Below are 26,541 nucleotides of genomic sequence, written 5' to 3'. Positions count from 1 at the left end.
TTCCTTTAGTAGAAGCCAGTGTAGTTTCTCTCGTAGTGGTTTTGCGCACACATATTTTGGCGTTCCAAAGATGAGTCTGGCTGCCGTATTCTGGGCTGTTTGAAGTTTTCTCAGTGTTTGTTCTTTGCAACCTGCGTATAGTGAGTTGCAGTAATCCAGATGGCTGAGCACGAGGGATTGTACTAGGCTTCGAAAGACGGATCTTGGGAAGTATGGTCTTATCCTTTTAAGTTTCCACATGCTGTAGAACATCTTTTTAGTTGTGTTGTTAGCATGAGTATCGAGCGTTAGGTGGCGGTCGATAGTGACTCCAAGGATCTTTAGCGTTTCTGAGATTTGAAGGTTCCTTCACCTCACTTTTCAACCTTGTTTGTGAGGTATCCTTGCAAGATACCTTATCCTGAACCATGCGCTTTTGAGCGACTGTCGGCCTTCCCCCATTTCTAGTTTAAAAGCTGCTCTATCTCCTTTTTAAATGTACTATCCATCCCATACGGATATCTCTAGCGTTAGTATGTGCTAATTTTTAGCGCATGCTAAAAACGCTAGCGTGCTGCTAGTGCAGCTTAGTAAACAGGCCTCCAAGTTTGTAGAAAATAAAATCAAGAAAAAAGTTTATAGAATTTTTTTAATAATTGATCCAGTCTTCTAAATCCTGTATTTTGAACATTTGTCTCCAGATTGTGCTTACACTGGTTAGAATTTGAGCTGCCTGTGTTTGGCTTTGGTTCTGTCCAATTATATGTAAAAATACTAAATTGAAGTCTCTTCCTTGAGTAACTGTTGGCTATTTGTTTATTCAAACATAGGGATGCTCATTTTAACTTTGTTGCTTTAGATCTCTGTCACTCCTTTATGGATTCCTAATTTAGAATGTGCATGAAAAACAGCATTGATTGAACACTCTAGCTAAAAATATATTCAGTGTTGAGTTTACTTCAGAGTGTCACCATGGGTAAATTTAATCTGAGTTGACCATGTATAACTGGCATACACCTTATTTTGAATATCATATTTTACAAAAATTGCACTCTGAAAAAGTTGAGTATTTTATTTCGTGGAGGTGGTGTCTGTGTTCTCATAAAAAATCAACAATTTATACTGGATGATCTTTGAAATATTTGAAATATCATTCTCCTTCCATGTCAGTTGTTTTTCATAGATATTTGTTTTTGCTTGTGAGCGACCACAGTGGACTACTAAATTATTATCTATGTATTTAGATTTAGCTGACACCTTTTTCAGCATGTTTTCAAAGCACTTAGACTCACAAAGTTACATAGGGGCCTTTTTACCAAACGGCGGTAAAAGGTGGCCCAAGGTGCCGTCTGTTCGTGGTATTGCCGCATACTAAAACCACCTTTTACCACTGCCTGTAAAAGTGACTTTTTCCATAGGAGGCAGTAAACGGCCGTGCGTTAGTTAAAAAATTGCTGAGTGGCCATTTACTGCTGGAGCCCTGGTGAGGGCTCCAGCGGTAATCGGGCAACATACCCCTGGCAACAGAAAATGAAAGTGTATTCCGGAAATTGTGCGCAGGAAAGCTGGAACTATCGCCAGGCTCCTGTGTGAGCCTGGCGGTAGGGACGATACACCGCGTGCCAGGTCGGCGCTGGCCCTATCACCCTTTTGTAAAAAGGTCCCATAGTAACCTGTGGAACTTTGTAAGCGTAACTTGCTTTGAAAATGATTCCCCTAGGTATTTTCCCTGTCTCTGAGGGCTTACAATCAAAGTTTGTACCTAAGGCAATGGAGAGTTAAGTGACTTGCCCAAGATAATAAGGAGCGGCAGCAGGATTTGAACCAGGCTTCTCCGGTTGTCACTCAGTGCTCTAACCACTAGGTTATTCCTCCTTCTGGTAATTTTCTTTTTTAATTTATTTGGATTTAGCTCATGCTCTTTTAGTAGTAGTTCAAGGCATGTTACATGGTATCACTTTGAGAATTTTGGGCTAGATTCTGAATATGATGCCTAAAGTAATTGTTGCTGAAAAAAAATACGCCTAGGCGTATTCTGTAAACTACACCTGAATTTAGACATAGTTTATAGAATATGCCTAGTGGCCGTCTGTGCGACTAAATTTTGTCGTGGGCAGTTAACGTTCACTACCAGCCAGTCTCCAATTTGTTTTGTAGCAAAAATTTTGGAAAAAATAATATTCTCTCTACTATCCTCCTTTGCTGAAATGTCACTCACACTCCATCCCAAACAATCCGGTTTTAGGACCCACTTTAGCACGGAAACCATTATTACTGCTCTCCTTAATGAACTTCACACTCACTTTGACAAACATAAGGTTGTTTTAGTTATTTCTGTCAATCTTTTGGCTGCTTTCGATCTTGTGGACCATTCTTTACCATGATCTCATCTTTCCTCGCTTGGCCTTGTGGGGACTGTCCTATCCTGGTTCTCCTTGTTTCTCACAAATCGCTCCTACACAGTCGTCACTGCTGCATCTAAATTCTCGCCACCTGACATATAGGGTTCTCCAGGGGTCGGACCTCGCACCTCTTCTCTTCAACCTATTTCTCAGCCCTCTTGCAGTTTTGATTCAGTCTACTGATGTATCATTCCATTTCTGTGCTGAAGACATCCTATTACTTTTCCCCACTAACCCTTACAGTCCCTCTCTTTCGCCGCTTCATAACTGCTTTGAACTCGTTTCCAGCTGGCTTGCTGACCACAGACTTGTACTGAACAAAGAAAAAACCCTAACTTGTTGGTTCACAGGGGATCTCACGGTTCCATCTGTCTCTCTGAACTTCGGTTCCTCCATCCAGCCAGTAGACTCCTTCCACTATCTAGGAATAATCAACTTCGACTCGCATCTTACGTTTGCACCCCAAGTCGCCTGTGTTTGTAAAATAAGGTTCTTTGTTCTTTGCCAGCTTTTTAGAGTGAGTCGGTACTTCAGTTCAGCGGTTTTCCATTCACTGATTTTGTCAGTCCTTGGATTATTGCAACATAGTCTACCTTGGCAGCACCCAGACTACCATTAAGAGGCTACAATCCTTACAGAAGACATCTATCCGTTTGTTAAAAGCCATGCTCACTGCTGAGATCACGTCTCCCTTCTATTCCAACAATATCATTGACTTCCCATACAGCAGCACATCATCTTTAAATTAATAACGGCATATAGGCTAGGACTCCCTGAATACTTACTCATCCTCTCCATCCCATATTTACCGGCTCGTCTTCTCTGTTCTCTGAATGATCTCTGCCTAGTTTTACCTGGTCCCAAGTTAGCACAATTAGAATGTCTTTGACGTCACGCTTTCTTTTTGCTGCCTCTTTTAATTGGCACTCACTCCCTTTGCATCTCTGCACAGAGCCCTCATTTAAGACCTGTAAAGCAGGTCTAAAGTGCTGGTTCATCTGACATACAGCTGTTATGGGCTTGTATGCTGTATCTCCCTCTCCTCCCCTGTGCTGTTCTTTCCTTACTCATCCTTTCTACTCCTCTCCCTTGGTTCTCTCACCCTTCTATTTCCTCTCTGTTCTCATCCCTCTATCTGGTGTTGTTAACCCTTTGTATGCTTGTTACTTTGTTTCCATGTTACTTTCCTTTCAAATATTGTAGTTATATAAGAACATAAGCATTGCCATACTGGGACAGACCGAAGGTCCATCAAGCCCAGTATCTTGTTTCCAACAGTGGCCAATCCAGGTCACAAGTACCCGGCAGGATCCCAAAACAGTACAGTACATTTTCTGCTGCTTATCCTAGAAATAAGCAGTGCATTTTCCCAAGTCCATCTTAATAATGGCTAGTGGACTTTTCTTTTAGGAAGTTATCCAAACCTTTGGTTAAACCCCTCTAAGCTATCTGATTTTACCATATTTTCTGGCAACGAATTCCAGAGTTTACATGTTGAGTGAAGAAATGTTTTCTCTGATTTGTTTTAAATTTACTACTTTGTAGCTTCATTGCGTGCCCCCCTAGTCCCAGTATTTTTCGAAAGAGTAAACAAGCGATTCACGTCTACCTGTTCCACTCCACTCATTATTTTATAGACCTCTATCATATCTCCCCTCAGCTGTCTTTTCTTCAGGTTGAAGAGCCATACCCGCTTCAGCCTTTCTTCATAGGGAAAGGCGTCCTATCCCCTTTTATCATTCGTCACCCTTCTCTGTACCTTTTCTAATTCCACTATATCTTTTTTTTGAGATGCAGTGACCAGAATTGCACACAGTATTCAAGGTGCGGCTGCAATCTTTTTTTGGCTTTAATGTATACCATCTAGATCTGCCAGTCAGGCTTGGCAGTATAGCAAATCTCAATAAAGTATAAATTAGGCGTGTACTGGGTGTAATCTATAAAACACGCATAGTTTTTAGAAACGCCCATGGTCATTCCCCTTTTTCAACTCTGCGTCTTAGAATTTATCCACATTACTTTACAGAATACGCTTAGACAGTTGTGCGCATAAGTTCTAATTAATGCCAATTAGTGTGAATTCTTAATTGGCAATTAGCACTAATTGGCTTGTTAGTTAAGTTGCATGCGCAAATCCAGAATACGACTGGGTTTGCATGTGCAATTTAAGTTGCACTATATAGAATCCAGGAGTTTATGCATGTATTGTCTGTTTCAATATTTGTGTCAAGTATATTTTCAAACATTCATGTTGCATTTATTTATTAGGATTTATTTACTGCCTTTTTCAAGCACATCACAAATTAAATCCGGAAAATCACATTGTGGAAAGTATATGAATTTATTTGCATTCTGCAGAGGGAAATAAGTATTTGATCCCTCTGGCAAACAAGACCTAATACTTGGTGGCAAAACCCTTGTTGGCAAGCACAGCGGTCAGACGTCTTCTGTAGTTGATGATGAGGTTTGCACACATGTCAGGAGGAATTTTGGTCCACTCCTCTTTGCAGATCATCTCTAAATCATTAAGAGTTCTGGGCTGTCGCTTGGCAACTCGCAGCTTCAGCTCCCTCCATAAGTTTTCAATGGGATTAAGGTCTGGTGACTGGCTAGGCCACTCCATGACCCTAATGTGCTTCTTCCTGAGCCACTCCTTTGTTGCCTTGGCTGTATGTTTTGGGTCATTGTCGTGCTGGAAGACCCAGCCACGACCCATTTTTAAGGCCCTGGCGGAGGGAAGGAGGTTGTCACTCAGAATTGTACGGTACATGGCCCCATCCATTCTCCCATTGATGCGGTGAAGTAGTCCTGTGCCCTTAGCAGAGAAACACCCCCAAAACATAACATTTCCACCTCCATGCTTGACAGTGGGGACGGTGTTCTTTGGGTCATAGGCAGCATTTCTCTTCCTCCAAACACGGCGAGTTGAGTTCATGCCAAAGAGCTCAATTTTTGTCTCATCTGACCACAGCACCTTCTCCCAATCACTCTCGGCATCATCCAGGTGTTCACTGGCAAACTTCAGACGGGCCGTCACATGTGCCTTCCGGAGCAGGGGGACCTTGCGGGCACTGCAGGATTGCAATCCGTTATGTCGTAATGTGTTACCAATGGTTTTCGTGGTGACAGTGGTCCCAGCTGCCTTGAGATCATTGACAAGTTCCCCCCTTGTAGTTGTAGGCTGATTTCTAACCTTCCTCATGATCAAGGATACCCCAGGAGGTGAGATTTTGCGTGGAGCCCCAGATCTTTGTCGATTGACAGTCATTTTGTACTTCTTCCATTTTCTTACTATGGCACCAACAGTTGTCTCCTTCTCGCCCAGCGTCTTACTGATGGTTTTGTAGCCCATTCCAGCCTTGTGCAGGTGTATGATCTTGTCCCTGACATCCTTAGACAGCTCCTTGCTCTTGGCCATTTTGTAGAGGTTAGAGTCTGACTGATTCACTGAGTCTGTGGACAGGTGTCTTTCATACAGGTGACCATTGCCGACAGCTGTCTGTCATGCAGGTAACGAGTTGATTTGGAGCATCTACCTGGTCTGTAGGGGCCAGATCTCTTACTGGTTGGTGGGGGATCAAATACTTATTTCCCTCTGCAGAATGCAAATAAATTCATATACTTTCCACAATGTGATTTTCCGGATTTAATTTGTGATGTGCTATCTCTCACTGTTACCAATAACCTACCCTTCAATTATGGACTGCTCATGTCTTTGTCAGTGGGCAAACTTACAAAATCAGCAAGGGATCAAATACTTATTTCCCCCACTGTATATACCTGAGTTTGAGTTGTCCTCGCCATTTTCAGGGCACAGACCGTAGAAGTCTGCCCAGCACTGTTTTTCTGCTAAAATTTCTGAAGTTAACGTTGAAGCCCCTTAAAATTTACTCTCCAGCCCATCCATATCTATTCAGTCACAATCAGGGCACAGACCACCCGAACCCTCGTCCAATTACTCGTTACCTCTCGTCTTGACTATTGCAACCTTCTCCTCGCTGGCCTCCCGCTTAGCCACCTATCCTGCCTTCAATCTGTCCAAAACTCCGCCGCACGTCTTATCTACCGCGTGAACCGATACTCTCATATCACTCCTCTCCTCAAGTCGCTTCACTGGCTCCCTATCCGCTTCCGTATACAGTTCAAGCTTCTCCTATTGACCTTCAAGTGCACTCAATTTGCAGCCCCCCATTACCTCTCTACCCTCCTCTCCCCGTATGTTCCCACCCGTAACCTCCGCTCTCAGGACAAATCACTCCTTTCTGTACCCTTCTCCACCACTGCTAACTCCAGACTCCGCCCCTTCTGCCTCGCATCACCTTATGCCTGGAACAGACTTCCTGAGCCCATACGCCATGCGCCCTCCCTGCCCATTTTCAAGTCCTTACTCAAGGCCCACCTCTTCTCCCTTGCTTTTGGCACCTAACCACCTTCCCATTCCTGATACCTACACTGACTACATAGTTTTTACCTTTAGATTGTAAGCTCTCTTGAGCAGGGACTGTCCTTCCCCATGTTTAAACTTGTACAGCGCTGCTTAACCCTGGCAGCGCTATAGAAATGCTAAGTAGTAGTAGTAGACCGTAGAAGTCTGCCCAGCACTGGTTTTGCTTCCCAGTTACTGGTGTTGCCACCAAATCTCCGCTAAGATTCCGTTTATCCATTCCTTATAAACGGGATTCCTTTGTGTTTATCCCACGCATGTTTGAACTCCATTACCGTTTTCATCTCCACCGCCTCTATTGATAGAGAGATTAGGAGGCCATGATGTCGGAGGCAAAATTATAAAATAGTTTTAAATTTTAAGAGGTCGATCACAATGGAAAAGGGCTTTTGGCTAGTTGGGAATTAAAAGCAGGACTACTGCAAGAATTGACTCTGTCCCTTAATCACTTTATTGTTTTTATATGCAGCCCCTGTTCTACATTTGATGAAAAATCAGGGCATAGTGTACGCAGATGATGTGTTATTTAGTTGGGGGCTGCAAAAATGAATACTTTTGTCAGAGGTTGATTATTGGCTGCTGTAAAATATACTAACATTGAATTGTACTAAGGAGACCTCAGATGACATGTGTGTGCCCTCAAAAGTCAATAAGGAGTCTATTGGTTACATGTAGTGAGGCAGACAAGATTTTAGGTTGGTATCTCTTATACAATGCAGAATCAAATTGCTGCTATGGTAAAAGCATGTGTTTTATATATGAAATACCCCTATTTAAATAAAAATGGGTTAACATTTTGTGCTCTTGCAGCCCATGTGTCCTATTTAGGCTATTGTAGCCCATCTTACACAGAGACAATTAGCTCAAAATATTGCTGCATGCATAATCCCCGGGAACATATTCACCAACAGTTTTGTATTTCCAAATTGCCTTCCAGTGAAACAAAGGATTGATTTAAAATTTTTGTTCCAATTTTATATGGAAAAGTTCTGCCATTGCTTTGCAGTCAAATGTACAGGTATGTTCCAGGTTGGAATCTGTTCTTGTTATAATTAGCATTGTTCAAGTTGCCAGATGAATTGAAATTGGTATTGACAAGCAGAACTTATTTTATTCTGGTTTGAACTGGTAGAACAACTTGCATTTTGTCTTAAAACTATTACTGAGCTTGCTGCTTCTCAATGCAGTGACTTTTTCTGCTCAATGGACTGAGGAGCCGATGCACAGCGGCACCTGTTAAATAAGGGTGCCACGGGGAAAAAATACTGAGTCACAAAGAGCGACCAATGCACAAAGGGGATCGTATGCATTTGACAGCTTGTACAAAATCCCTAGTGGTCCAGTGGACCGTCTTCTCCCCCCCTCCGTGTGCCCCCCGAACCAAAATCCCTGGTGTTCCAATGGACCACCTCCCTATCCCCACCTGACCTGACCCCCCGCAGCTCCTCGTGAATAAATCCCTGGTGATCTGTAGACACTGACACCCCCGCTCCCGCCTTCCAGCCCCCCCCAGCAAAGATATACCTGGTGGTCTAGTGAATCCCCCTCCCCATATCTTGAAAAGTTGGAGGCAGGAGCAATACCTCTCCCTCATGCCTCCTGGTCTGCCCAGAACAAAATGACAGTGCCCAGCCCCTGCTCAGTGCATTCTAGGATTCACAAGAAGGGGCTAAGCACCATATAAGGAACTTTTTTCCTTATATGGTGCTAAGCTCCTCAGTGCATCCCAGGATGCACCAGGCAGGAGCTGGGTGCCACCATTTTTGAGAAGGCAGCCCAGAGGAAGGAGGTGTTGCTCCTGCTCTCCTGCCTCCAACTTTTTAAGGGATGGGGAGGGGAAGGGAGGGAGTACTGCTAGACCACTAGGTAGATTTTCGCTGGAGGGAGGGGTCATGGCCCACTGGACCACCAAGATTTTTTTTTTTGTTGGGAGGTGCGGGGTCCATTGGACCACTAGGCTTTTTATGCTTGGGGGTGTGGGGGATCTACTGTGAGCGCCTATCATGGGAAGCAATCTGCTTGCACAGTGCAAGCAGGCTGCTCTCCAAGGTCCAGACCTGCTGTAAAATTTTGCAAGTTAAAGGTAGGCGCTGATTGTCTGTGCATTGTTCGAATGCTCATTTAATACTAATGAGCTCCTTGCAATGCATTTGCTTATGGTTTTCGGTAGCTTTTAATGGCACACGTTAGAGCCACAGAAAACCCCTTTGTCATTACTCGCTAAATAACGTTTTGCTTTAGACTGGCTACAACCAGTCTGAAACAAACATTTCCAGCACAGTAAGCTTTGTGCATCGAGGCCTTAGACTTTTTAAGTTGTGTTTTTTTTTCTTCCTGTTATCCTTATTAAAATTTGTTATGAGGACATTGAAAACTACGTTGATGCAGACTTTAAATATGATAGAGTGAAAGCATGGCCTTTCATTGTATCTATTCCATATGGAATTTCCCTTACTGCATTTAAAGGAGAATTACTTAAGTCTTGTTTACTAGTAATGCACTAACACTGTTGCCCCGCATTATTTAGTGTAGGGCCCATTGCATAAAATGGGCCCTGTAGTAAATGATATGCATTAATGCCATTAGCACATTAATTGAAGAGACAATTGGGGGGAATTCATCAAGCAATGTTAGGGCCTTCGCACAGGTGTTAAGTCCTTGACGTGCATTAAGGGAATTAATGTGCGCTAAGTACTAAGAAACCCATTTTATACCTATGGGCTTCTCGCCATTTAGCACGCGTGAAGGCCCTAACGCTGCTTGATGAATTCCACCCTCCCCCCTTAATGATAACGTTAAGGATTGCAAACCAGTCTGTTTTTAGGGTGAACCAATTATGAAAATTAACTTAATTTTCAACTCAAATATTTCCAAATATTCCAAGTAGGTAGCCTGAAAACCTGACTTGCTCATGGCCATTAAAGACCACTGTTAGCACAGTAAATATAGTACAGACCTGCGTAAGGACATACTAAGTAAAAGGACCCCTAAGACAACAAAAAATTAAACTACTACACCTCCTGAATTTACTTTCAAAGAGCATAACAGAAAATGCTATATTATGCGTAATATACCTTTTGCTTTTGGACTATCCTATATAATAAAACTCACCCTCAACGTTCTGAGGACAGTGACGTCACTGTCACTTCCTTCCAGAACGGTTCGTAAGACCATGGTGGTGAAGCCACCGAAATTGCCCAGGCTAGGGGCCCCGCCCTCGAGTCAAACGTCATGACGTCGAGGGCGGAGCAATGGCGTTCGGTGCATCTAAGAGGCAGGTGCGGAATGCGGAGCAATGCCGTCAGAAAGACGAAGGGGTCCGTAGGTAGGTAGGGAGGGAGAAGGGGGCGACAAAGGGGTCGGCAGGGAGGGAGAAGGGGGGGGTTGGGGAGGAAAATATTGCTAGCGCCCGTTTCATTTGCTTCTGAAACGGGCCTGTTTTCCTAGTTATGTATAATATTGTTATACTGTTTGGAGCTGCTTTTAGATTTTGTTGATCATGGGAAACGCTCTGTAATTTGACACATAAATGGGTGGTTTGGGAGCACCAGATTTAAAGAGCTGCTATTTGCCAGCTGAGCTGTGGCACGTATGGGATTATGACAGCAAGATGGGGTAAAACTCATCACTGAAATCAAACAATTTTATGTTAAAGATAGCACATTAAGAGATGTCCTTTGGCTTCCTAATTCTAGTAAAAACCTGCTCATTAGACAAAAGGGTAATCACTGACATACAGTGCAGCTCTGGTGGGCTTTAACCTCTTCAGTGGAGGGGGCTAGAGGGCTTTCCTCTCCGACATTGATCTCAGTGCTGTTTGACTTAAATGAAGGGGTTGTGGGTACCTACATTACAAGTTGGAAGGACAAGGGACTCTTTAACATCTATTAACTTTGTCAATAGGGAATCCTAAAATCTTTTAATAGCCTAAGGAAAGAATTCCACATTAGTCCCAATTAATTTTATTTTTTAAATTTTATTTTGTAAGCAATTTTAACAGTATACAAGAAGACTCTTGAATAGAAAAGTACAATATTTCATTAATAAGGAGTCGCATAATAAAGAAAATGTATAACTAATACAAATCTATCTAAAGCTACCTTATACAGATCAAAATAAGAACTAAAGAAAATTGACAGAGAAAATTGTATCTAAAGTCCACAAGAATGCAAGGCACAAATTCATAGAAGTTTTAGCTAATGAAAAAAAAGTAGAAAGCCAAAACCAAACAAATTATACATAACGGAGTAAATATAATAGGTGCCAACAAAGGGCAAGGGGGAAGTACAGGTCAGCATAGAGTCCAGAAAGGTCACCAAATGTTCCAGTTTGAAGAAAACATATTTAACTGACTGTATTTTATCGCATATTTACAGGGAAAATTGAGCCAAAAAATGCCTCCTAACTGCAAACCGTGAACGTAATTTAGGAAAGATTGATGCCTCCACTGAATTTGTCTAGAAATATCAGGAAAAACTCTGATCCTATAGTTCAAGAATAATTGTTGTCTATGGTGAAAAATCATCTTTTTTTTGTTTGTTTTGTTTTGTTACATTTGTACCCTGCGCTTTCCCACTCATGGCAGGCTCAATGCGGCTTACATGGGGCAATGGAGGGTTAAGTGACTTGCCCAGAGTCACAAGGAGCTGCCTGTGCCAGGAATTGAACTCAGTTCCTCAGTTCCCCAGGACCAAAGTCCACCACCCTAACCACAAGGCCACTACTCCACTCAAAATCCAATCTCGATCTGGTTGTAACACAAGTCTATAATCAAAGTAGCAGCCTGGACTCCAGTGGTTTCATCTTCTGTTGTTGTCAAATTCATATTATCAGAAGGTACCTCAGACCCCTCCGCTATCACTTGGTCAGAAGATTTCTTTATATAAGGCAACAAATAATATATTGTAGACACGGGGTATTATTCTGTTATTTTCAAAATTTCAACAAGATACCTTTTATAGGTAATTAGAGGGGCAACAGCAGGTAACTTAGGAAAATTAATAAAACGCAATGGCTTCAGTCTTTGCTGATTCTCCAAATTTTTTTATTTTTCTTTACAATAGTTCTCCTTAATTAAAGCACAATGTCCCTCTTGAAGTTTTCAAATTTCAGGCGTTTATTTTTATTTACAATGTTGACATGCATTGCAATGGGACCCATAAAAGGAGGCAATGGGCAGACCCACCAATGTGTTAGTCACTCTGGCTTCAAAAACGTGACTTAAGGGGATTGGTCTTCTTTTTGTATAGAGTGGTACGTAAATGTAAATATAATTACGTGTTAAATTGGAAGAAATACTTTCATTCAGAGTTGGCTGAAGCACAGTGGAGGAATATCATTTGACTGGCTAATAAAACCTCTTATCTCAGCGCAACTTAATGAGAATAATCTCAGAGTTTTATTGGGTTGATGTATGACACCAAACAGACTAAATACAAACCTAATATTGCACCAGCTTGGTGGAGGGGCTGTGGGGGGTGGGGTTCTTACCTTCATATGTTGTGGATCTTCCCCCGCATCTAGGTTTTTTGGAATTGGATTGGATTTGTTAACAAGACTATGCTAAGTATCTCAACTACAGTTATCTCCGGGACTGTGTTTACTCTTGATAGGACTGTTGGACATGGACAACCATCACCACAAGGCTATAGCCAATTGCCTAATTGTGGCAAGATGTTTGATTGCCACTGCATGGAAATCAACCATTATATTGATTTTGGAGACCTGTCGTAAGAAGCTTATAGTTCTTTCAACAGAAACATTGACTGCAATAAGATTGAATACAGTCTCTAAATTTGAATAAAATTACAGTTTTCTACAATGTTACTTAGATTCTGGCTGAGATAGGGTAGGATTGTTATATGCGTACATACTTAGATTGTGAGGCATAGTAGACTTAAGTAGAATTTAACTCTGAGGCTAATTGGGGAGGGAGGATGGGGAATATCAAAGATAAATGCTCAGAGGTTGTATTTCTTTTTTTATGTGTTATATTGCAATTGCATTGTTTGAGTTTCTTTGGTGTACAACTCTGAAATTTAATTTAAAAAAAAAATATCAGAGTTGAAAAAAAATGTTTTCAGTGTGGGTATTAACTTGTGCGGAGACCATTACTGCAGACCACATTAAAATGCACTTAACTTTGTTATTGTGGTCATTAAGAGGGGCATTTTCGATATGATGTCTAAGTCCAACTTTGGATGTTTTGTGATTGCCTAGCTATATGCCCCTACCTTCTTAAATAGCTTGTGTGTTGCTTCCACCCCTTCCTGAGGGTCTTATTGTTAATGCTGCTATAAATGGTTACTGGAAGACGGGGAAGGATCAGTGAGAGTAGAGCAAAAGCTCTTACATCACTGAGATGTTGGGGAGACGGGTAGTAATCTAGATATGAATGCATTGTGGGTTAAAACTTCCTCATCTGTGGCCTGGAAGAAAACAGACGTGACTTAAAAACATCAGAGGTAGAGCGGTTGTGGTTCACCACCCTTGAAGGGCTGCATGATCACGTAGTTTTTTGAAAAGTAATTTTGCTGAGTATTTTAAGGGAAAGGAAAGGGGGATGTGATTTGATATACCGTCTTTCTATGGTCACAATCAAAGCGGTTTACATACTATATACAGGTACTTATTTTGTACCTGGAGCAATGGAGGATTACGTGACTTGCCCAGAGTCACAAGGAGCTGCAGTTGGAATCGAACCCAGTTCCCCTGGTTTTCAGGCTACTGCACTAACCATTAGGCTACTCCTCCACTCTGTCAACTACATTAAGGGCCAGCTTAAAAAATTCATGAGGAGAACATTTCTGCCAAGTATGTTCTGTAAGATTTAGGTGCGGTATATTGATATCCCAGCCCCTAAAACTACGTGCCTCCATTTACACCAACAAAAACGCGTAAATCTCGGCACATAGATTTACATAGACTGGGCCATATTCCATAACAATGCGTGTAAATTTGGAAACACCCATGAAATGCTCATTTCCCTGCCCATGGCCACGCCCTGTTTGAACTGTGCACTAGAATTTAGGGGCAGTTCATTACAGAATGCGTTTAGCAAGTTATACATGTAAATTCTAATTATTGCCAATTAGTGCTCATTGCTTGTTAAGTGCTGTTTAAAAAGCTGATTGACTTGTTAAGCCAATTAAGTTATGCATGCTCTTATGGAATACGCTTAGATTTCAGATCGGAACACTAGGCGGGATATATAAAATTTGGCAGTAAGTGGCTATACTTTTTTTTTTTTTTTTGGACTAGCATAATTTTTGTTGGAGAGTTAAAAAGCTGTGTTCATCGGATTGTTGCGAAATAAGCATTTATCTTAGACGTTATAGTGTTTGTACTTGAAATACCCATTTAAGACACACAGTTTAATTTCGCCATTCTCTTTTCTTTTTCAAGACCTTGTGTGGACAGTAATGACCGCACGTTTTCGATTGCCTGCTGGCAGAACCTACAATGTACGAGCATCAGAGCTGGCACGAGACAGACAGCATACAGAGGTGGTTTGCAACATTCTTCTTCTGGATAACACTGTACAAGCTTTCAGAGTTAATGTAAGTATACTGTCTGACTATAGAAATGTATTTTACAAGAAACTTTATAGATAAAGAAATAGATAAAGTAACCTTTGCTGCATTGTTCTTCATACTGGTGAGAAGTTTAATTTCATAAAATTCCAGGTTATACAAGCTTTGATTCATTTCTGTTGACCCCTTTGATTACCCACCAGTCTTATAAGCCATAAATAAATAAGATTAGAAGTAGTTTTTTTTATGAACATGATACTTGCTCTGTGATCAAGTAGATGTATGGGGCAATTTTCAGAGGAATTTATATGGGTCAACAAATGTTATCTAGAAAAAAAATCCCTTTGAAAATTGCCTCTCCCTCCAGTGTGGAGAGTTAGTGCCAGGGGTGAGGTGAGGATGGGCTGGATAAAGTATGAATCATCAAAGTAAAAGGGTAGCTTAGTTTGTTCTGTCACTTTCTATAGTGCCCAAAGCTTGGGCCCACCAGAGCAATTTACATTTTAACAAATAGAATAATGTAGGCCATAAGTCAAGATAATCAGAAAAGGATCCAAAAAAGGCAGAAAAAAATCAATCTGTACCGCCATACCAGTCTCGTGCCCCTTTCCTGGTGACTGTTGAGTCCCATTAAAAGCCAAAGTATAAAAATAAGTTCTCCGAGGACAAGCAGGCCTGATATTCTCACGTGAGGGTGACGTCATCCACAGAACCCAGTGTGGACACTGCCATACTTCACTGTCACTTTAAAACTCTGAGGCAGTGCCCCAACCATGCATAAGCGGGTGCCTTTCTGCCTGAGGCTCAAGCATGGTACCAGCAGTCTAACATTGTCTGCGGAGCAGAGAGGTTAGGTATCTAATCTCTCTTCGGCGTGTCAAACTTTTCCTTTTTGATGCCTTCCCTTTTTTGGTATATTTTTTCTCATTTGTCTTTTTTCTTTATTAATTTTGATCAATTTATTGATTTTTCAAATTTATTTATTTGTTTCATTTGTATCCCACATTTTCCCACCTATTTGTAGGCTCAGTGTGTCTTAAATTATTTTTTATTTTTATTTTTTCGACATTTGAGACCTCTGAGCTCTTCTTTTCGCCGGGAAACATCAGCCATTTTCAGGTACGGAACTACTCAAGCTCCCTGGGCCATTAAGCCTTTTAACCTTGCATCAGCCATTTTTCCCTCCATGTCATTGAGGGTACCGAGTGACTTTAAGAAGTGTACTCGATGCAATATGACCATTTCAGGCACAGACGCCCATAACTGGTGTGTTCAGTGCGTGGGTCTGGAGCACTGGGGACATAGTGTGGCCTCTGTCTGCACATGCACAAGAGGACACTAAAAGCCTAGAGAGTCCAGCTTGAAAAACGTTTTGGTTCTACATCGGTATCAAGCATGGCAGGAGGTTCGGCATTAGACGTGGAACCTACATTAGCATCGACATCAGGTCAACTGACACAACATTGACAGAGTATGACATCAAACTTACATGACCGTGTAAGGACTCTGTCCTCCTCTTTGGTGCCGCATTCATCGAGGGGCCTACAGCATATAATACCTAAGAAACATCGCCATCGTTCTCCCTCCAGGCACTCTGCCAACACCTTCCCTGCATTGACATCCTCGATGCACGGGAAGCGTCCATGCCGCAATGACTGCTTTGCTTCTCTACAGTTTAGTTCTCAACAAGAGCCTCTGAGGTCCTCGATCTCTTACACCTGCACAGGCTGTATAACTCAGGCACTTCTTTCTCAGCTGGCACTGATTCCTACTCTACAGGAGGAAATCTGGGCTATTCTCAAACAGGAGCTCTCATGGCTACTACTACTACTTGACATTTCTATAGCGCTACTAGGGTTACGCAGCGCTGTACAATTTAACAAAAAAGGGGCAGTCCCTGCTCAAAGGAGCTTACAATCTAAAGGACGAAATGACAAGTTAGGGCATATGCAGTCTACTCAGGCTTACAGGGTACTTGCACCAACCTCATCCAAGCCCGTAGATGCATCGGAGAGACAGTCATTTGAGAGATCCCTCACACTGGCTCGGCGTCAACCATTAGGGGCACCACGAACCCAACCAATGTATGTATCAACATCAGCAGAGGAACTTTCTCCAGCCTTGGAGACTCATCTGCCTCGACATTCTTTCATGCAGATACACTCTTTCAAGTACCACCCAAGAGGAGTACTTTGAAGAGTCAGACTCGGATCTCTCCTGGGAGAAGGGAGCAGGAACCACTCCTATGGCATTCAATCTGACCCTTCTCCACCACCTGAGGGATACAAGTCTCCTCCAGAAAGTATATCCTTTCCTGGCTTTGTCCATGAGATGGCCCAAGCCATACCTTTCAAATTAGAGATGGAGGAGGAACTTTGTTCAGAGCTTTTTTAGGTCCTAGATTATGACTCTCTTCCTAGAGAGGGAACCGCTTTTCCTCTTCATACAGTTATGAAGAATGCTCTTATCAAAAACTGGGAGACTCCGCTAACAGTTCAAGTTGCTCCAAAGAAAATTGATATAGTGAACAGGATAAAAAAATGCACTGGGTTTGAAAGAACTCAGTTACCCCATCATTCCTTAATTGTGGAATCTGCTTTGAAGCATACTCGCATGGCGAGATCTCATGCTTCTGCTCCTCTAGGCAGAGAAACTAGAACATTTCAGGCCTCTGCTAACTAACTGCTTATTAGATTATCAACATTATTCCACAATTTACTTAAAGTTTCTAGTACAACGTACTCTCTCCTTTGCAGACCTCCTTCATCCTGGAAAGTCTGATAAGTTCCTCAAACTTCACAGGAAACTTCTAGATTGTCGTAAATATCTTGCCGACCTAGTGAAAAAACATACAGGTGCCCTCCCTTCTCTACAGATTCACCTGACAACTACCTGTGACAAAGCATTCAGCTATCTTTGCCCCAAACTATGGAACAACCTCCCACTTTTCATATGTAACAAGCCCCGAAAACCCATCTGTTCTCTCTGGTTTTCTCTCCCTCCTCCTGACACCTTTGACTACTTTGTCTTTTTAAGTTTTGGATTATCTCTGTTTTTTACTTGTATCTTCACAATCTATGTTTTGTTACCGCTTATTGTGTTTTATATTGTTTTTAGATATTCTTACCCGCTTTATTCCTTTTTAAGGCCATACCGGTATTATATCAAGCATGTTGAATAAATAAATAAAACTCTCTAGGTCACAACCTTTTGCTGTCTCTGCTAGAAGATTTGCAGGAGAATTTTGATGTTCTAATTGCTATACATCTAAGTGTCGTTATACTCCTCCTCATCACAGGACTATACCCCAGGACTTGTGCATGGCAGCGGTGGGGCCAGAAATCGCAGACCCCTTCTCAGTCTAAACAATAACCCAGTTTTTGACTTCTTCCTAGAGAGCACTACCACCGTTCAGTTGTCCATGCCAAGCATCCTACTAGTAGGAGGCAGACTTATCCTCTTTCAGTGGAGGTGGCTACTTATAACCGTTGGGGGCTACGAATCATCCAGCATGGTTATGCTTTGCATTGGGGGAAACAAGACCTCCTGACAGGGATCTGTATTGGGATTGATGCCATTTAATGTATTTATAAATAATACGGAAATCAAAACAACCAGTGAGGTGATTAAATTTGCAGATGATACAAAACTATTCAAGGTTGTTAAAATACGTGCGGACTGTGGAATATTGCAGGAAGACCTTAGGAAATTGGAAGACTGGACATCCAAATGGCAGATGAAATTTAATGTGGACAAATGCAAGGTGATATATATTGGAAAGAATAATCCAAATCATAGTTACCTGATGCTAGGGTCCACCTTGGGGGGTCAGCACTCGTGAAAAAGATCTAGGTGTCATTGTTTGCTCGGACAACCAGGTTGAACAGATGGGAAGGAACAGGTTCTTACTACCTTTGTTGACAAGCAGTCCAGATATGTATGCCTTTCAAGCATCCAGACTGACCAGTGCTGCCCCCTCTCCAAGACCCGCTCAAGGCCTAAGCACAAACAAGGCCCGCATTATGTTGTTGGTGGATGTGTACCACCATGAGACAAAGCCAGTCTGATCAGCGTGCACCAATCTAGGGAGGTCCAGGTTCAGCTGGGACACCAAAACAGAGGTTAAAATTTTAGCATCCTGATTAATCAAGAGAAATTGGATGGTAGGAACCCACCAGCTCCGTGTTTTTGCCTGGCTTAGGGAAGCTTGTGTCCAAATTTCACTTCTCTTACTGATGCCCTTTGTGATCTTGGGCAAGTTACTTCACCCTCCATTACCTCAGGTACAAGCTAAGCGCTAAATATACAACAACTTCAGCATTTCTTTATGGGAAGATGTCTCATAAATGTTAATTTGTTGAGCGTTACTTAATGCATACTGTTTAACTACCCCTCTATAGACCCCCGTGGGATCCTTCCACCCGGAGGTGTACAGAGGGTCTGGTCTTCGAATATCTTTCTAACCGCCTCCCTGAATTCCAATGACATCCCTTCCCATGGGTATGTATTGGTGCGGGGGAGGCATCAGAAGGCTCAGTTCACATCTTATTCCCATGACCACAGCTTTCTGTCTCTTTGGATCTAAATAAATCTTTGGCTATTCATGTTCAGTGAGAAATCTTACTTGTGTGTGTGTGTTAATCAGATACATTCATCAGGCAAATTCTGGATTCAGCTGACTGGAGCTCTGCGTCCTAGATGTGTTGGGGAGAACCTCCAACGATCTATCTGATACCCTTCTCTTATATAGTATCTGGTCCTAATACAAGTCTATGGGAATTGCGCAATTTCATTTTTTGTCAACAATTTGTTCTTATGAAGTTCCGTTTTAGCTATTGCAAGTTATTGCGCAATTTCCCTTTTTGTCAACATCTCCCTAGATACGGACATCCAAACATCCAAACATGGACATCTCCCTAGATACGGACATCCAAACATCAAAACATGGACATCTCTGTCTTATATCATCTTGTGATCTGGGTGCCAACTTATTAAAAACATTCTCCATCTTACAAACCAAACTTTCCATTTTCGTTCATAATTTCTACATCGTATGTGTTACATTCAATTTGAAAGTTGTACCAGATTTCATTAAGACTCTTGCAGGCTCTCTGCTATAAGGCCATCAGCTGGTTTCAGGCCTAGTCAGTGCTCTTCAGCTGTTTAAAGCTATGTAGCTTGGCCCACCACTATTCCAGTGGATAGGTCTCAAGCTAGAACACATATTAACTTGCAGGAAAAGCAAGTCCTTGCTCAGCCTGTCATAGATTTTTAAACCTAGCTGTTATTTTTACAGCCTGAGTCCTAAAATCTGGCCTTCCACCCTTCCGGTGGGCATCCAGTGAGGGCCTCTTGCTGTAGTATAATTATACATTCCCCACTTGTCACCCCCTCTGAGGAGGGGTGACACAAAGCTCGTCAAGCTCGTCATCATCCATTCCAGAAGGTGGCAAGCTATCAAACGAGAGGGGGAGTTTTGGTCTTACAAATTGCTAGAAGGTATGGTGCAAGACAGGAAACTTCATTCTCAGGTGATATATTATTTGGGCATATGGAATTCCCTTTATATTACCCAACCCCTTGGGCTTAATCCTGATGTCATCTCTCTTGAGACTTACTCAAACCTGTAGTGAGAGAGGTTTTATGAATGGGACAAATCCATGAGTTCATCTACAAAATCCCATGAAATATAGGTATGCGGGTAATAGCAATTTCAGGTAGATCATACTAATAAACACTTTCAGGTCTTGCTATGACTTCTATTGTATCTGTTGCATAGTACATGGGGAGATAATCTAATGTATCTATCTCAGTGGTCCTCGGAAGGAATAGTGGTTTTGATTAAGCATTGTTATGGTGGCTCAACAAATATATGGTTAGTACTCAGATTGCTGGCTGTTTTAGGTTGTAGGTATTCAGAATCCTTAAACAGGTCGGAATTCCTGGACCTTACTATTACTCATCATTAGCATCCAATCATGAGCACTAAAAAGTGGATAGCAAGTATGAGGTTGCCTCATACAGCAAAAATGGTCAAACCTAGGAAAATGTATATTAACAAAGGTCATGCTTGGATCTTGACATATGCATAATGACCTGGAAGTATGGGAAGCATTTTATATATCCGTTACCCCACTTGGAGCCTAGTCAAACCTACAGAAAGACATGCAGCTTAAGTAAGCCTACACCAAAGTTAAACAATTGCATAACTGGTTGATACTAACAGGGTTTGCACCTACATTATGATATCATAGCCAGGATTAGGGTTTGATGTTACCCTTGTATCTGAGCAATATCAACTTCAATTTAAATTACATAAACAGAAATAACGGGGAAACTCTTAGAAAAACAATTAGAACAATAAAGGAAATAATAGGAAAATAAAAATAAAACCTTTTCAATATATAGACAGGATTGCTGCTAAACTGAAAATAAAACAAAATATGAATCTATAATGTCCATAAACAGCAACAGTAAATCTCAAATTAAGTATCAGTTCTGAATTCTCTTTCATCGATCATGGTTGAGGCGGTGGAAGCGCTGAAGAATCTGGACGGAGATCTGGAAGATCTAACAGGGCTGGGTTTTCAAGCTGGCCTGCTGAAGGGAGTGGCCGGTCTTGAGATGGTTAGGCTGGTAACATCTGGTTCTATGGCTGAGTAAACCCGTATATCTTTCACATGGACCCAAGACTTGTGGTCCAGTAGTTTGCAAGGTGTAAAGATTATTGCCACAACCTTGGGGGATCTAACATCATTTGGGCCTGGATAGATCTTGAAGACGTACTTGTGGTGTACAAACTTGGATCTTTCCATGTCTTTATTCTAGGCATGCACCATCATTATTAGTCCATCAAGAGTCAAATAATATATAGATGTCAAGAGAAATGAAAGACAATGTAAACATGGAGAAAACAGTGCTAATTAAGTGCAAAAGCAAAAGCGAAACCATAAGGGTTCAATAATGAAAAGCCAATTTACATAAATAGCAATAGTATATATGAAATTATATCTCCTGATTGGCAGGGATCAGAGCTTCAACTTCACCCCTCTTAATACTAGGAATTGGGATTTGCATAATATATCCCCACTTCTGGCTTGCATAATGTGCAAGACAGATTGGTAATTATTACGAAGACATGATCAAATAACAATGGTTAAGTATATGGAACAAAAGAAAAGAGTACAAAAACTAACAATAAAAATTGATTGTTCGAGTTATTGATGTATGGAGGGTCAGGAATATGGTGAACAAAAATAGGCAAAAGGCACGGATAATGCGTTGCAATCTATGGCCAGTAGGTATGGAATCTTCACCTGCGATGACTAACATTCACCAAGGGTTGGGCCCTCAGCTGCAGGAGGCCAGCAGGACTTACGAGCTAGATGATTCAGAAAGAAGGGTAGAGGCCAAAGCTTCTTGCAACTCCAGTAAGTGGAGAGCCTGTCTCTTTCGCTCATGGACCAATTGATGCATATGTCGAAACTCACGCTCAATAATGTCTCGTATTTCACACCGGGTAATGTAGGGGTCTGTGCATTTGCCTTTTAATCTAGCGATTCTTTGCTGTAACATAGCCTTCAGATCAGATATATTATCGGGTAGCTCTTCTTGGCTAGCAGTCGTCTCCTCGGTGAGGGACGTCCACGGGATTCCTGTATCCATCTGGGGAAAGGCAAAACTTAAACAGACCAGTAGTGCAATTTATGTGGTAAATTTATTGAATGAAGTCATAATGCTAGGAGGCGGGTCGTGGGTATAAATGGGGGCCAGGAAGGAGGCATGGTAAGAAACAAAGCATCGAGAATGAAAAAATTAAAAAAATTAAAAAAATTAAAAAAGCACCCTGAAGGGTGTAAGATAAAAATAGGCTTAATAAAAAAAAATAAAAATAAAACAAAATATGATACATCTGAATTGCAGCAAGGCATATTCAGAAGGCAATGCCAGAAAAAGGTTCCTTGAAAAAGACAAATGGAAAAAAAACATTCAAAAGTGCAGACACCCTATTATTGTCTTTGGGGTCTATTTACTAACGTGTTTTATATAGCAATACTTTGTGATAATCTAGCCATTAGTTTAAATTAGTACATTTAGCCCTTAGGTTCCTTTCCAGAAGGGAATATATTCTTTCACATGCATATGAGTTTGTAACTTGCTTTGAGCTTGGATTTGGAGAGTTAATTAAATGTAAATCCAGACTGTTGTCTTTTAACTCTAATGAAGCTGATTCTTGTGGTAATATTGATAGAAGGGGGAAGGAGCAGAGAGCAGGGAGAGCTGGTTCCCTCCATGTGCATTGTTTTTCTCTGTTAATCTAATTTCTGTATGTGGAAATTTTAACAGAAGAACTGCCAGTAACAGTCCTTTATAAGTGCAGGCACAGGTATTTACTTTGCAGTGTGCTAAAATTAAATATTCATTTGAATTGCTCATCTGTAAACATCCTGTTCTATGAAAAGACCTAGCTCTGTGGAAGTATTTAACCACACCTCAGTTCCTAAAATATTAACTCCAGCTATGATGATATAAATAGTTTCAACACACATTAGTATAAATGTGTTACATAAAGAAAATTTTCAGCAATATTACTGGACCATAAAACAGACCGCTCCACACTGGGGTTAGGGTTATACATGCCTACCAGCAGAAGGAGACAGAGGCCACTTGAGATTTGACCCTTATAAAATCCCTGTGCAGTTGCCAGTGCCAAGCAGCCAGTATTGTTCTCGGTGTCTAGTGGATGGTGGATGTGCAGCCTGTGGCCTCTGTCAGTCTGGTAGGCCTCATCAACAATAGTTGGTACTTTGGGGCTTTCTTGTCAATTTTATTTTAGCCTTGTTTAATAATAATAATAATAATAATAAATAAATGGAGAAGTAGCCTAGTGGTTAGTATACCAGTCTTGACATTCAGAGGTGCCCGGTTCAAATCCCACTGCTGCTGCTTGTGATCTTGGTCAAGTCACTTAACCCTCCCTTGCCACAGATACAAAATTTGATTGTGAACTCTCCAGGGACAGGGAAATACCCAGTCCCTACTACTGAAAAAGGTATGAGCAAAAAAATCCAAATAAATATATATATATATATATATACACTGTACACTTGAACATGAAGAGACAGTCCCTGCTCGACAGAGCTTATAATCTATCTTAGAAAGATAGGCTTGGTCCACCTCAAGACGGGCAAAAATCTTCACCTTGAGGGTCTCTCTTTCACCAGGTTTGTCAGGGAGATGGCTTCAGCCATCCTATTTAAGTCGGAAATAGAGGAATAGCCCAGGGTTGAGATGTTGACTGTCCTGGACTATGCGTTCCTCTTAAGGAAGAGGTCACAGTACCATTCCACCCTGTGCTTAAGAATGCACTGGTGAAGAACTGGGAATGTCAACAAAGGAAGGTGGATATGCAGTATCAAATCCAAAAGGCTCCTGGATTCAAGAGGGCCAAGTTGCGACACCAGCACTGGAAACAATGTTGGAAGGATGGGGAAGGAGAAGCAAGAGATCTCCGCTGCTGGCTCCTAAGTTTTTGGGCTGGCTGCTAGATTGAGTGAAAGTTTGTTGAGGCCTGGGTTAGAGTAAGTTTCACCTTTTGCTTTAAAAATGACAGATATATACCATTTTTAACTTTGTACTATGTAGAAATTGTCTTTGTTTCACTGAGTCCTCAACTGAACAGAGGCCCTATTTGACCAGCCTTGTCTAAACTTCTGCAGACAACTGTAAATGCAAGGTGAAAAATGCTCATGTAATAATAATCTATATATATAAAAGGCAACCCCAACGTTCTGAAGCCTCCACGGAAGTTGAGGCGCCCGAGATATCCGGTGTGCCCTGGAGTGTCTGCACCGCCCTCGCGTCAAAACGTCATGACGTCGAGGGCGGAGCTATTGACACTCGAGGGCCGAAACGGCCCACAGCGAACAAGGCAAGTAGCTTCGAGGGATGGAGGGAGGGCGAACAAGGCAAGTAGCTTTGAGGGACGGAGGGAGGGGGCCCCTTGCTAGCGCCCATTTCATTCCGATCAGAAACGGGCATTTTTTCCTAGTATTTTATGAGATTTTCAAACTCAGACTGACGTAACACACCTGACATCATGGTAATAGAAAAAAAAAAATATTGTGATTTTCATTGACAATTCAGTACCAGGAGACAGAAGAATTAAAGACAAAGAATTGGAAAAATTAATAAAGTATCAAGATCTGGCAATAGAAATGTCAAGACTCTGGAAAAGCCATATTAGGTTTTCCCTGTTGTAGCAGCATTACGCCAAAGCTGGACAGATTTCTATAACATTTTGCAATTTCAGTTTGACAACAGCAGACTTACGAAAACAGTTTTGCTGGGTTCAAGCTATATTTTGTGATGTTGCCTGGATTATTCCTAAGCTTCTGGGTGAAGTTTGAATTCTCCAGTGATACCAGATAAATCTCTGTTTGTGTAATGCACCATAGATAATATTAAACAATAATAAGAAAAACTCTGCAAGAGGGGAAAAGTTTTAACTTTCAGTTTTTCATTTTCTTTCAGAAACATGATCAAGGGCAAGTTCTGTTGGATTTAGTCTTCAAACATGTTGATTTGACCGAGAGAGACTATTTTGGTTTACAGCTGGCTGATGATTCAACTGATAACCCCGTAAGTAGCTGATTTCTCTCTTTCACTTTCTATGCTGCATTTTGTTGTATTAGTTGCCTGTCAAAACCAAAGGATTAGAAGCTTACTAGAATTGCAAAAAAAAAAAAAATTTTTTTTAAATCTTTCCTTGCTAGTATGCTAAAATTTTATGCAAACTGTTAGGTTCTCAGCTAGTACAGCTTTAACTTTACCCTAGTTCATTTTTCATTTGATAGATCTGGGAAGTAGTCATATAATAGAATTGATAGTAATGCTTATGCCTGGAATAAGAGCTACCGTATTTTTCGGACTATAAGACGCACTTTTTTCCCCCCAAATTTGGGAGGAAAATGGGGGGGTGCATCTTATAGTCCGAAGGTAGAGATTTCCCTCCCTCCCTCCCTCCGAGTTCGGGATCGATCGCCCGCCCGCCGAGTTCGGGATGGCCCTGTCACCACTTCTCCCTACTCACGCGATCTTCCCTGGTGGTCTAGTGACGTCGGGGCAGGAAAGAGCCCCCTCTTTCCTGCCCAGCGCGCTGCTCTCCATCCTCCTGTATGCAGCCTGACGGTCTCGGCGAGATTCAAAATGGCCGCCGAGACTTCAATTCTCGGCGGCCATTTTGAATCTCGCCGAGACCGTCAGGCAGCATACAGGAGGACGGAGAGCAGCGTGCTGGGCAGGAAAGAGGGGGCTCTTTCCTGCCCCGACGTCACTAGACCACCAGGGAAGATCGCGTGACGTGAGTAGGGAGAAGTGGTGACAGGGCCGGGGGGAGGGCGATCCCGAACTCGGAGGGAGGGATTCGGACATGACGCACCGGAGCACCTAGGTTTTAGAGGAGGGAAAAAGGAAATTTTTTTTTTTCCTATTTCCCTCCTCTAAAACCTAGGTGCGTCTTATGGTCCGGTGCGTCTTATTGTCCGAAAAATACGGTATATTTGGTTGATTTAAGAGAATGCTGGGCAAGAGCCAGCTGTCGCAGTACACGTGGATTCCACCAACGTAGTAAGGCACAGGAGAGTTTCTGGAAGTCGAATTGAAAATGTAGGTACAAAATTAAAATATTGACCCCCCATGATTACATTTTCAGACATATTTATTTATTTAGATTTTGCTCACACCTTTTTCAGTAATAGCTCAAGGTGAGTTACTTTCAGGTACACTGGGTGTTTCTCTGTCCCTGGAGGACTCGCATTCTAATTTTGTACCTGAGGCAGTGGAAGGTTAAGCAGCAGTGGGATTTGAACCAGCCACCTGTGGATGTTAAGACTGAAGCTCTAACCACTGGTCTACTCCTCTCTTACTGTCCTCCTTAGTTCTGGAACAGGTGCCAGCATTCCCATATCTCTTACACACCCTTTCATTGGGAACCGAGAGCTTCCTGCTGCATATCTTCACCAGTCTCCTTCTGCAGCCCATTGGCTGGCTGTGGAATGCCTGACCTGTTTGCTGCTGGAGGAGGAGATAGCAGCTGTAGAGTAGGGCAGATGGGTGTTTTACTTTTGGTCTGCTTTGGTGAGAGGGAATGATGCTGATAAAGGTACTGGAAAAGGGAATGAGA

At 41.9% G+C, this 26,541-nt stretch overlaps 1 protein-coding gene across 4 annotated transcripts in view; it reads left to right on the top strand.

Annotated features, from left to right (window-relative positions):
• Nucleotides 1–26,541, top strand: part of PTPN4 (protein tyrosine phosphatase non-receptor type 4) — a 340,947-nt gene that overhangs the window by 7,271 nt on the left and 307,135 nt on the right. For 3 of the 4 annotated variants that reach the window (XM_030209948.1, XM_030209949.1, XM_030209947.1), the window contains exons 2-3: nt 14,230–14,384; nt 24,891–24,998. In XM_030209948.1, the coding sequence (XP_030065808.1) occupies nt 14,247–14,384; nt 24,891–24,998 (246 nt within the window). In that variant the 5' untranslated portion in view covers nt 14,230–14,246. Of the gene's footprint in view, nt 1–14,229; nt 14,385–24,890; nt 24,999–26,541 lie in introns of those variants that run through there. The other variant, XM_030209951.1, reaches the window with a different exon arrangement.

Source organism: Microcaecilia unicolor, chromosome 7 (genome assembly GCF_901765095.1).
Source record: "Microcaecilia unicolor chromosome 7, aMicUni1.1, whole genome shotgun sequence".
NCBI classification, from domain to species: Eukaryota; Metazoa; Chordata; class Amphibia; order Gymnophiona; family Siphonopidae; genus Microcaecilia; species Microcaecilia unicolor.
Note: the sequence above shows the minus strand (reverse complement) of the source record. Positions and strands in the feature narration are given on the sequence as shown.